We start from the raw sequence: 12,110 nt of genomic DNA on the forward strand, positions 1-12,110 counted from the left end.
TCCTACCCAACCAGGTTTCTTTCAGCCTTCACTGCAGGCTGTGTTTAAAGGTGTAATGGTCTAAGAGCATCTAAACACACATGCAGTGACACAATCCAGCACAAGGTCAATGTATTTGAGCACCATGTTCACATCTCTGCCTGGAAGGTCAAAGGACTTAACTGAGTTCCGCAACACTGACGAGAATTGCTTAAATCCTAAAAATGCATACTCCGCACTTAAACAGATTTGCAGAGGTTGTTGAGATTTACTGTGCTGTGGCGCTTGTGCAACACTTGTGGATCTGATTCTGTTATTCGATTAAAATGCAATCTAGACTCGAGGTGTTCTCTAAATGCTTATGGACCTTATCGTGAGGATTAGTTAAGGTTTCCTTAACTAAAATATGGTAAATTGAAATTGTAGAAATGTCCCATTCTCAGGTGTATTTGTTACCAGTGATAATTGTTTTGTTTTTTTTACTAAAGTGTCTAGTGCAGGGGTCGGCAACCTGGCAAACCACGGTGTACAGTACATACACATTTTTAAAAGATATGATAACAATTATTATACAAATGATTTTCATGGAAATAGTTTCTGAGGTTTTTTTTTTCATAAATTATTTTTTAAAACTTTCTTGAATAACAGATAAACAGTGTGACCGTACTGAGCACCACTGTATGTGTGTGTGTGACAAGGACAATATATTAAAACCGTTTGGTTTAATCACTGTTCTATATAAATGTGCTGCTTTAATTGCTGCACACACACACACACACACACACACACACACACCACTCGCACACAGAGATCTGAGAACGCGCAGTGCAAGAAGTAACATTCTGTTTTCTCATTCTGTTAAAAGGCCAGGTCATGTGTTTGAAGCTCCTCACGTGGTATGTGCTGGCATGAGGTAAACAAACCTCGAAATGTGATTAACCTCACATTTCCCCATTGCACTTCATCAGTAAAGCACCAGGAGACAGAAGCTGTCATCATATCATAATTAAAAATCACTGTTATGTTCTTATATTAAATACTTTGCATCTTTTTTCTATCTTTTGTGTAAACTTGTATCATTATGTTTGCCAGTTAATGTTTTTCTGTGATTTTTAGAACGTTTGAGTAAGTCCATTTATTGTATGTCTTATTTTCTATAATTAAGCCGCATTATATTAGCTGCCTAGCACCATAGAATCTAGATATCAGTGCTAGTCATTAAAAACAGCAGTAGTGCAGTAGTATTATCTAGTAGCTACTATGCAATGTGAGGGGGCTCTCAGTGGCAACACATGCACACCATACAGTCCACCTGTGTGCCATTACCAGACCTCAGATCCGTCGTCACGCCTGGTCACGAATGACCTATGAAATCTGCACAGCCTGGCTCTTAGAACACCTATTAGCATTGCAGCACATATTTGCATGATGTAAGTGTTTGTAGAAACTGTACTGACTCCTAGTGGTTGAAAACATCATAAGTTTTAGCATAAAGTTACCAGGCAGGTTATTCCTTCCTTCAAATATCAGCAAGACAAAGCTGTTTTGCATCCAGTGCTGCTTTAGTAATATTTAAATACTTTTATAACATTTTTATAACATTTATTATCATTACTTCCTAGCCTTTTTGTCTTTATTTAGTACTTTTGCCAAGACAACATTTTAATTTTCAGTGTTTTTATTTTTATTTTTTATCTAATTTTTTTTTTTAATATAGTTCAGTTAATGAACAAAACTTTTGATTTGATTTTAGCTTTAATAAGCAATAATAATACTTAATGCATCATTCTTTAATATTACTATTACTACTATAAATGTGCATTAATATTAATGTAAATAATATATGAATATTGGAATGTCATTGTGTTTGTGTAGGTAAAGACGAGGTGCGGATGCAGCTGGACAGCGCTCTTCAGGACGTCAACACACGCTACGCAGTTCTAGAAGAGACTGAGAAGAGAGCCGTGTGTCGAGCACTTGTCGAGGAAAGAGGAAGATTCTGCTCATTCGTCACAATGCTCAAACCTGTCCTGGTGAGTGTCTGAACAGACTCTGGTAAGACATTATATTTTGCTAAATTAAAAAAAACGCCTGGTATAAGACCACAGCATTTTGTCATGTTTCAATAACATTTTCACAAAAAGAGATAATCCTAACTGTATAATACAATGCGGTAGTGGTTCATTTTGAAGGCTGATGCTGTTTCTCATTAAACAGGATGATTCTCATTACTGTATTACAATCAGACTTCAGAATGCTTTAGAATTATGCCTAATCGCCATGGAAATGATTTAATAATAAAAATATATATTCTGCTTAATATTGTCATGCCATTTTTTTCTTTGAATTGTCAGGATGAAGAGATAAGCATGCTTGGTGAAGTCACCCACTTACAGACAATTCTAGAAGATCTTGGCAACCTGACGGCTGATCCCAACACACTGCCTCCTGCTAGCGAACAGGTGCTGCGTGGACTCTAATCAGGCACATTGTGTCGATTTGAGCTTGATCTCTGACATTCTGCTCTGGTTTTGTTTATGCAGGTTATTCTTGATCTGAAAGGCTCCGACTACAGCTACTCCTATCAGACTCCACCTGCGTCTCCTAGCAACACGTTATCACGCAAGAGCAGCATCAGCAGGTGAGTTTGTTGTCAGAAAAGAAATGTTTGTGCAAGAATTGTTAGCTAACTTGCCCTTAGAATGTTATTTGAATTACTGATAATATATTAATATTTTAGTGTTTGGGTTGCAAAGGCCAATTTTATTTATTTTTTACATTGTATTTAACATGCTATTTTTGCGAAATTGACACTCACGTAACAAACAATTGTGTATTGTACATAATCAGTATAAACTCTCTCTGTCTCAGTAACTACACCTCTGTGCGTCATGTCCCATCTCTGGACTCCATCTCCAGTGCAGTAGATGGGCTTCATCTGAGAGCACCAGAAGCAACACAGGTATCATGGATACATGCTCCACAACACAAATCTGAGGGTCCAAAATGTACCTAGTCCAACTGGTATACAAATCCTAAGAAACCCAAATAGTTTGAATAATCTGTCACTCAGAACACACATACAGCTTCATTCAGCCCATAGGAACACATACAGCCTGCAGGTCACTGTGAGCATAATCCAGACCTCTTCAAAATCCAACCTCTTCGGACCCCAAAATCAAATGAGCAAATTGATCATCAATACACATATCATTGGACAGTTCTTCAGTGCAAATAATATATAAGATTTCATGTAGTTTGTCTGGGTATTACAGTGCAAGTGTAATGGTAATAAGGTAGTACTTCACTGTTGTGATGCTTAAAATAGTAACACAAAATGCTTGGTAATAAATTAGACAGTTTTATTATACAATACAGTGTTTTACAAAAAAAGAAGCAGGTTAATACTATTAGAACACTAAATTATAATACTGTTTGCTATGATTATGTGTAGTATGCTAGTTTAGAAGTCTGATATACAAGATCATTAAATGTTAATGCAAGACAGCACAGGTAAATATGGTTACATTTTTAATTATTACATCACCATACTTTCCCAGTTCATTAAGACAATACATTTTGTATTGCAAGTTTTCTCAAATGCTGTTTAAATGTCAATTCTGCAAATATAATAAAAAAAGCACTTATTTGCATAGATTTCCGGAACAGAAATCTGAACGTTGGACAAAGCCATGTTCAAAATTCTTCTTAAATTTCGTTGACAAATTATAGATTTTACAAATCTATTTCAAGTTTGGTGTATGAACTGCTGAAATTATTTATTTCTCAGTGCAGGAGAAAATACTTCTTAATCTTTAGAAAAAAAGCCTTTAAAGATATGTATTGTAATTGAAATCTACAGACCTAATAGATGAAGTATGATCAAATGAACACTTTAATGTCTGTATTGGGAGTTTTCTTTTCACTGGTCTGAAAGATGATGTTATGGAAGCAAAATAACCCAACATCTCAAAATCAACCAGTGATTTTACTTTCTTTAAAATCGTTTATTATATTATGTGATGTATGTATATATTTTAAAAGACAGATCAACAAGTGCCATTTTATGATTTTCCAATCGGACATTGAACAGAATACCAGAAAGCATTTACTTTCAACAATTTGTACAGGGGTCTAAGGGGGTTTGGATTTTGATGGAGGCTTGGATTGATCTAATCTCATCTTTCTCTTGTTCCACTCCTCTCTGCCCCTCACCTCCATCTCCCAGCGCTCACGCAGTCCTCTCCTCCTGGTCGGAGGGGAGGAAAGTGCTCGCTCTCTCAGTGAGGGGAATTCTCCCACAATCCCTCGCACGGGCCACCGTGGCCAACACCTCCGGCACAGGAGCACTGTGAGCATAGACTCAGTGTAGTGCTGTGTGTAACTGTGAATGGACTCATTAATGTTGCATGAACTACTGGACACTTACCTCTCTGGTGGTTTACTTCCTTGTTTGTCTTTGTGCATGTGTGGAGGTTCTGTCTGTGTAGGTAGACAGCGCCCTCTGCAGACCATTTAGAGGGACACCTGATAAATTTACACATGGAGAAAACTAATTTCTGTTTTTGAATGTACATTAACACATTAACCAGTTTGCATATCTATAACCAAAAATCTGAATGCTCTGACAGGCCAATCTAACTTAACACTTAACAAAGCATCAATAAAGTCAACATGAAATCAGAACGGACTGTTTACATATATTTCTGGTCTTTTTGTCTGCTATTTATTTTTCCACCCTTTCCTGCTGATGGTTTAATGTTATCCAATGACAGAGTTGCTGTTTAGGATATATGCTATTGTTTTAGGTAATGCAGCCTTTATAAAATATAACATATTTTAGTAATATTTAACTCTTTCCCTACCAGGGTATTATTTTGTCAGCCACTGCAGACATTTTTGATCATATTCGCAAATTTGTATGAATATGTAAACAGATGTTTTTGTTCTTTTATTTTTATTTTTTTTACATATTCATTTTTTGGCAACTGGAAAAAAAAATATTCTAATTGATTCAATATTTATTCAAATCATACCTTTTCTTTTCTTTTCTTTTTTCAAGCAGGAAATTTAATATTTGCATTTTTTTTTCTTACTTCCGTTGAACTTCATTTGTATAATGGAAAAAAAAAATCATGATAAACTGATTTGTGAACACCATTTCATGTTGGCTTTAAATACGTATTACTTCGTGACTACAGTGTGTCATAGTGTCTTTTGCTATTTACTAAGTTGAGATGGACTAATAGAGTATATTTTTTGTGTAGGAGAAAGGCACAGAGAACGGGACCTCCATGCCCCCACTGCTTAAAGCTTACAGCGGGCATGAGGAGAGAGCCAGGACACTGTCCATCTCGGACAAGGTATGCGCTGATTTAAATGCAGAAATTATTTTTAAGCAAAAAACAGAGTGAATTTTATACACCCTTTGATTCTACTGGAATCATTGTGGTTGACTCCAGACCTTTTCTGATCTCTGATTGGCTCTGGTTCCTGTCCGTAGCCACAGTCAGCCAGGGAGCAGCTGGCTCTTACTCTTGGAGGCGGGTTTAATTCAGAAGCTCCTCGGACCAGCCGAGATTCCCTCCACTGCTCCAGCGGATACAGCACCCAGACGACCACACCGTCGTGCTCAGAAGACACCATTCCCTCGCAGCACGGTCAGTATGCCTGTATGTACGCTTACATGCATGAGCTGCTCATTTCTGTTCTGTAATTTTCCTCCTTTGCTCAAATTTTGGAGAAATGATAAACCAAGCTCAATCTAGATATCTTTTTTTGTTTAGCATTTTAACCCTTTTTCCCCTTAACACAGTAATCTGATTTGTGGTTTGTGTGCACATCAGATGTGCTAAATAGTCCAATTTTAGACTAAATCTGATGTGCTTGCACAAATCACAGGCTTCGATTGCTGTCCAAAGTGCGTGTTTTTGGGCTGTTGTATACATGTTAAATGTACTTTATTGTTCTTTTACAGTGGTAAAGAAAGAACCTCCTCTTTATGGTAGGTTTCTGAATGTCATTGCATAGATTTGATTATTCTCATTGTAATCATATATACCAATAATAAACATTAAATGTCTTGATTTTAGGGAATCCATGTCATTTTGCAGGCATTCCTTTGTTGAAAGAGTGTTATCTGTATGCGTAAGATCTGAGTGTGTGCAACCATGTGGCATCTTGTCAGTTGTCAAGTCTGTTGTCCATCTTCTCATGTTGCCCGAGTTTAACTGAAAGACACACTCTTAAACAGAGCTTTTGATTGCGTTTTTTTTTTTTTTTTTTTTTTTATGGTAATCTAGTACTGTTGTCTTCATGGAGTAATGTTTAAGGGCTGTCAATTTAGTGCAATTGTTTAATAATATGATTAAAAATATATATATATATTTTTTAGTATACTTGTTATTTTAAAAATTGTATATGCATGTTAAATTTGCATTTAATTTAAACATCTTACTAATTAAAATTTGAACAACTAGATAATGCTTTAGTGTTAAAAACATCACAAAAGACAAGTTAAGTTTGCTAGGTATAAAAACCCATGCACTGTCCTGTCTGGAACACACTCACAAAGTTGGGCCATCTTTATTGATAAACCCTGAAATTTTGAGACATGATGAACTGCTGTTGTGTTTTCTTCCACTGTCACATTCTCTGCATATGTAATTTCTGCTTGAATTAAATTTTTCTCTTCAAGACAATATAAAAATGCTATCATTCAGCATTATCACAGTGTGTGACTCTCCTCATTTTGTGTTTCTCTCTCTTTCAGACTATGACTACATCTCACTGCATGGAGGAGAGGACGCCCACAGCCAGTCTGAATTTGATAGATCTTCCACGATTCCTCGCAACAGCGACTTGAGTCTCAATTACCGCAAGATGTTTCAAAGTAAGAGGCCGGCTTCTACCGTTAGCCTGTTGATGGATCCGGAGCCTATAGGACCCCACACAGCCACCATCCGCCGTAAACCTTCCAGCAAGCCCAACATCCGCCGTGGGACCATCAGTGGAGGAGTGCCTATCCCCATCTCCACACCACAGGTCCTTCATCTACTCAAACTCTACTCAGAACATTTTTAAACTGTGTAAAAGAGACCTGCTGGAATTTCTAGCATAGTTTGGATGCAATCTTGAAGAATTGGGAATTTAATTTTATTTTTTGGAAGAAATTAATCATTTTATTCCACAAGAATGCATTAAATTGATCAAAGGTAAAACTGCAGACATTTATAATTTTACAAAATATTTGTATTTCAAATAAATTCTGTTCTTTTGAACTTTCTATTTGAAAATAATCCTGAAAAATGTCCTGGTTTCCAGTTAATTAGAAAGCTTTCTGAATGATTATGTGACACTGAAGACTGGAGTAATGATGCTAAAAATGCAGCCTTGCAAGTTACATTTTTAAAATAGATACATTATTTTAAATTGTAGTAATATTAAATATGACAGTTTTTACTGTATTTTTTTATCTGATCGTTCGGCCATGTTGAGTGCAAGTTTTTAACAGCATCGTGTTATATTATAGTATTAATAAGAAAACCACTTTCATCCTGCTCTTAGGTGCCGATGAAGGCGTCCGTTTCCACCGCCGGCCTAAGCGGCAGTGAGGAGACCATGTGCCCTCCTGGGGTGACGCAGAGTAACAGGGTACCTGGCTCTGATCTGGCTCACACCAGACATAACCTCTGTACGTCCACTCAGAGTCTGAGTGCAATGCCGCCTCCATACTATTCCATGTTCCCTGGACAGCCACCAGTGGGTGGCACAGAGCCGCTGTATCAAATGAGCAAGCAACAGCAGTATGCACTGCACCAACAGCAGCAGAGGCAATATCATCATCATCAAAAACAACAACAGCTGCAACAACAATATAATCAGCAGCAATATAATCACCGACAGCAGTATAACCAAGCGCAGGAGCCGCAATATCAACAGATAAATCAAAAAGAGCTCCAGCAGAAACTCGAACGGCAGCAACATCAAAATCAGCAGCAGATTCAAATCATGGCAGCTCACAGTTCCAGCTTGCCCACTGAAAGCGGGAAGATCAATTCTGCTCAGCCTGGTGTGGATCATGTCGACGGCGTTCCTGATCCAGGCAGCGGAGGTGACATGTTGAGTATGATCCGAAGAGGAGTCAAACTACGTCGGACACTAACCAATGACCGTTCGGCTCCTTTAATCACCCCCAACCATCTCAACTGATTTCATTTTTCTTTGAATTCATCTGTGACTTTTTACAGTTGCCTTTGGCTCCTTTTCGTTTAGCAACTTTTTCATGCCTTTTATTGTTGAGGTTTGCATTTTTTTGTTGTTGTTGTTGTTGTTTTTAAGTGGAGGCACTGTTGACTAACGTGCGACTCCTGCCACATGAAAAGATGTTCGATTTAACTACACTGTGCGCGAAGAGTAACTGTTTAGCAGTGTCTATGCGAAGGTTGCGAATTAATTCCGCAGGCTGTGTGCTTTATAAATATATGTAAACCTATATATACAGATATATATGTCTTTAGAGATCTAGATTGAGCATCGGAGCTTAAGATATATTCAAATTATTTGTTTATGTCGTATTCGCAAGGATAAAGCACTCAGCCTTCTGGTTAGAGATCAAAAACTTCTGTATATATTAGCGAAACAATTGAAAGACTGTTGTATTATTATTAATTTAGTTTTCTTGTCTGTTTTCAAAATTAGATAAAGCAGCACTAGGCATCTATTTTTGTACAGTTTAGGGTAACAGAAAACTGCCCCACTGCCTTTAATCCACCCAATGACTGGATGCGAATGCAGCCAATGAGAGGAATGGAGGAAGGGAAGGAACAATGTGATTGGGTGGATGAATGAAGGACTGGAATAGTGGATCATATTTGTGTTGCTTATGACTGTGAGAGCTTACAAAGGCATCACTGTGGTTATTTATTCAACCTGTTTGATTCTGAATCAATTTTAATCATTTGGTTACCAAAGCTTTGATGCTGTAGCCCTGTAGCCCTGCGTATAAATCTGCGTATAAATACAAACTTTTTGCCCATGATTTTGAGCTTTTTTTTATGTTTTTGAATTACAAAACTTCCTTTAACTCAGTTATTATTACCAGAAAAGAAAGTAAATGGTTGCATTAGGTGTATAGATTGAATCTGTTGCAAGTTGCCTTCTTTGTTTGAAATCGAAGTGTCCCATCCTTCCACCAATTTAAGTGAAGCTTATTCAATGGAAATGTAGGGTATACTTGTCTTTTCACTTTGAAAGACTTAAGTCAAGACTCATATCTTAAGAATCTTTAACTGCATCTTAATTAAAACTAAAACCGTGACGCGATATGGTTAAGTACGACTATCAAATTGCGATAGCTTTGCTTTAATTGAACAAATATAGATGCGGTATGTTTCAGCATGAAGCGCAGAACTGTGTTCTTTTACACGCGAGCAACTCCTGATCCATTGTTTTCAATATATCAAAATCTGCTCCACCTGAACTCATAAGTTTGGGATGCTTATACATGCATCTTCCCAAACTTCATTAGAAGCGCTTATAAAATGTTGACTATGTTGTCAACCAACGAAAAGCTTTAAGACAAGAGACGTTTTCCATCAAAAATGAAATTATTTTATAGTTGTAAAATGTTTTACTGTAATAAAACATTTGTTTCTTAAACTTTTTATTTTACAGTGAACTATTACAATAGTTCTATTTTAATTTAGTAGTAATGATCATAAAAAATATTTTATTTTGCAGTACAATTATTGTTATTATTACTTTATAGTCATATTGATGTAATCACTACATCTGTATAGCCCTGCAAATCTAGACCTCTTTTGAATCAGATTTTAACTTGTAATGGCGAGCTGAGAATTAAAGTGGTTGTGTTTTTGTTTTCTTGAATGAAAGCCAATGCTGGACGTTTGCTTTCAAGTTGAAGTGCATCACCAATGCCTTTAACCTATTTAATAAGAGGTTTAATTACATCATTTTTAGCACCTCTAGATTTAATTAGGACAGTATTCATCTCAGTATGATGCTGAATGTAATGAACCTGATATCCAGAAGCACTTCTGCGGTCTGACGGGATTTTTCGCGGGCATCTGTGCTCTCTTTGATGTCTTATAATTTATCATAGCTGTCACACACGTGCTGGCAGGTGCACTTTGAACTTTCACTCCTGCGGCAAAAGTTGTTTCTTCATATCTTACCGCATTCTTTTTTTCACCGCCCCCCTGTTTTTTTTTTTTTTATACTTTTCAGGTTATTCTCAATCTAGGGTTACTTCACACCTGTCTGAGCCGTGTCTAGGATTTCGCCCCCCCCCCCCCCCCCCCCTCCATCTGAATGCTCAGTTGTTTTGTCTCTCTTCCGTGATTTAGACATGGCCAGATACAATGCTCCTCAGGCCTTTTACTGTAGGATTAGCTTGCAGCTGCTGTACGGCGCTCCTGGAGTGTAAAAGAATATAGTTTTACTCTGAAAGATGAGCTGACCGAGGTGTTTCTCTAATAATCTGCATTGCTATTAGTGCTGCTCAGGGCAGTGATGACTGAGGTGTTTAATCTGTGTTGAAGTTTTCTTTGCTGAGATATAGCGATGGCTGGATCATAATGAGTGCTGCCTGCTGCAGTGATTTATCTTCCAGCTTGAGCCAAAATGATAAACTTGCAAAATTGAAAGGTGGAATGAAATGAATTTACCCAATATAGTGTTTTTAGACTTTTTTTTTTTTGTCGTTGTTTTTGTTTTTTGTTAACATTATCGCTTTTTGATTCCTTCATCTGATCTGATGCATTCTGTATGCTAGACCATTTCATGATCTAAACATCAATGGAAAGGGATGAATGTCAAATTAAAGTGAAGAAACCATGATTATTGTGAACCAGTCTCTTCTCCATTGACATTTTGAAATCTGTTTTAGGACTTTAGTAGTCATTAAAGCAAAAAGCCACTAGAAAGCTCTGTTGTAAATGTGGGTGGTTACCAGGGTGTTGCTATGTGTAGTTTTTGATTGGTTTTTATCATTTTTGCTATGCAATTGTTATTGTATGGTAAGTAAAATTGTATACTAATTGTATACAGCTTAAAAGTTTGGGTAAGCAAAATTTTATAAAGATATAACACTTTTATTCATTAAGGATGCATTTAATTGATCAATAGTTCCATTAAAGACATTTATTATGTTGCATATATTTCTGTTTCAAATAAATGTTGTTCTTTTTACTTTCTATTTATCAGATAAACCTGTGAAAACTGTCGGTTTCAACAGAAATATTAAACTGCACAACTGTTTTCAACATTAAAATGTTTCTTTAATTATTAGAATGATTTCTGAAGGATCATGTGACACTGAAGACTGGAGTAACAATGCTGAAAATTCAGCTTTAGTCACAGAAATACATTTTAAAACAAAAATAGAAAATAATATTTCACTATATTACTTTTTAACTGCATTTTTGATTAAAAAAATTCAAGCCTTGGTGAGCAGAAGAGATTTCTTTCAGAAACATTTAAAAGTCTTACAGAACCCAAACTTTAAATGGAAGTTTGATTCTGATCATTTTGAAGAGTAATATCATAGTTCTTAAAAAAATGAGCAATAGTAATAGCAAACTTTTTACAGTTATCAAATAACTACTGTAGAAGTATTAATATAAAAACTAATGTTAGTACAAACTCCTTTCTAACAAAACAGTCCTTTAAGGATTGTATGTTCCTGTCAAGTTGACACACGTTCCTGCTACAGCAGAGTGAGGTTGTGATCAGTATTATGTAATGAACAGGCCCTAATTAGTGCAGGATTTGAAATCTGAACAAGCTGTAATGTTGACGTCAAGTTTGTGTGGACTTGGAGGTGACTGAGCTGTGTGTGTGTGTGTGTGAGAAAGAGAGAGAAACCTCTTTCCATGTTTAGACATCATCATCCTCTACTCTCCCTAAGGAAGGAAATGTGTCACTGTAAAAACTATTTTAATTTCTAATCTATACATTTGTATTTATGATTAAAAATAGAATTTTATGTAATTTAAAAAATATATAAATTTTAGTTAAAGGGTTAGTTCATCGAAAAAACAAAATTATGCCATTAATAACACCCTCATGTCGTTCCAAACCAAATCAAACTGAATCGTGAACAATAGACT

At 36.3% G+C, this 12,110-nt stretch overlaps 1 protein-coding gene across 5 annotated transcripts in view; it reads left to right on the forward strand.

The window, feature by feature from the left end:
* The window catches only part of LOC132160804 (protein MTSS 1-like), a 70,992-nt gene extending 62,024 nt beyond the window's left edge, over nt 1-8,968 (forward strand). For 3 of the 5 annotated variants that reach the window (XM_059570500.1, XM_059570501.1, XM_059570504.1), the window contains 10 exons: nt 1,855-2,012; nt 2,334-2,441; nt 2,523-2,620; nt 2,851-2,941; nt 4,208-4,330; nt 5,247-5,342; nt 5,483-5,639; nt 5,957-5,983; nt 6,752-7,023; nt 7,546-8,968. In XM_059570500.1, the coding sequence (XP_059426483.1) occupies nt 1,855-2,012; nt 2,334-2,441; nt 2,523-2,620; nt 2,851-2,941; nt 4,208-4,330; nt 5,247-5,342; nt 5,483-5,639; nt 5,957-5,983; nt 6,752-7,023; nt 7,546-8,190 (1,775 nt within the window). In that variant the 3' untranslated portion in view covers nt 8,191-8,968. The remainder of the gene's footprint in view (nt 1-1,854; nt 2,013-2,333; nt 2,442-2,522; nt 2,621-2,850; nt 2,942-4,207; nt 4,331-5,246; nt 5,343-5,482; nt 5,640-5,956; nt 5,984-6,751; nt 7,024-7,545) is intronic. The other 2 variants (XM_059570503.1, XM_059570502.1) reach the window with 2 other exon arrangements.
* Nucleotides 8,969-12,110: the final 3,142 nt, after the last annotated feature.

The sequence above is a fragment of the Carassius carassius genome, chromosome 17 (genome assembly GCF_963082965.1).
Source record: "Carassius carassius chromosome 17, fCarCar2.1, whole genome shotgun sequence".
In the NCBI taxonomy this organism is placed as follows: domain Eukaryota; kingdom Metazoa; phylum Chordata; class Actinopteri; order Cypriniformes; family Cyprinidae; genus Carassius; species Carassius carassius.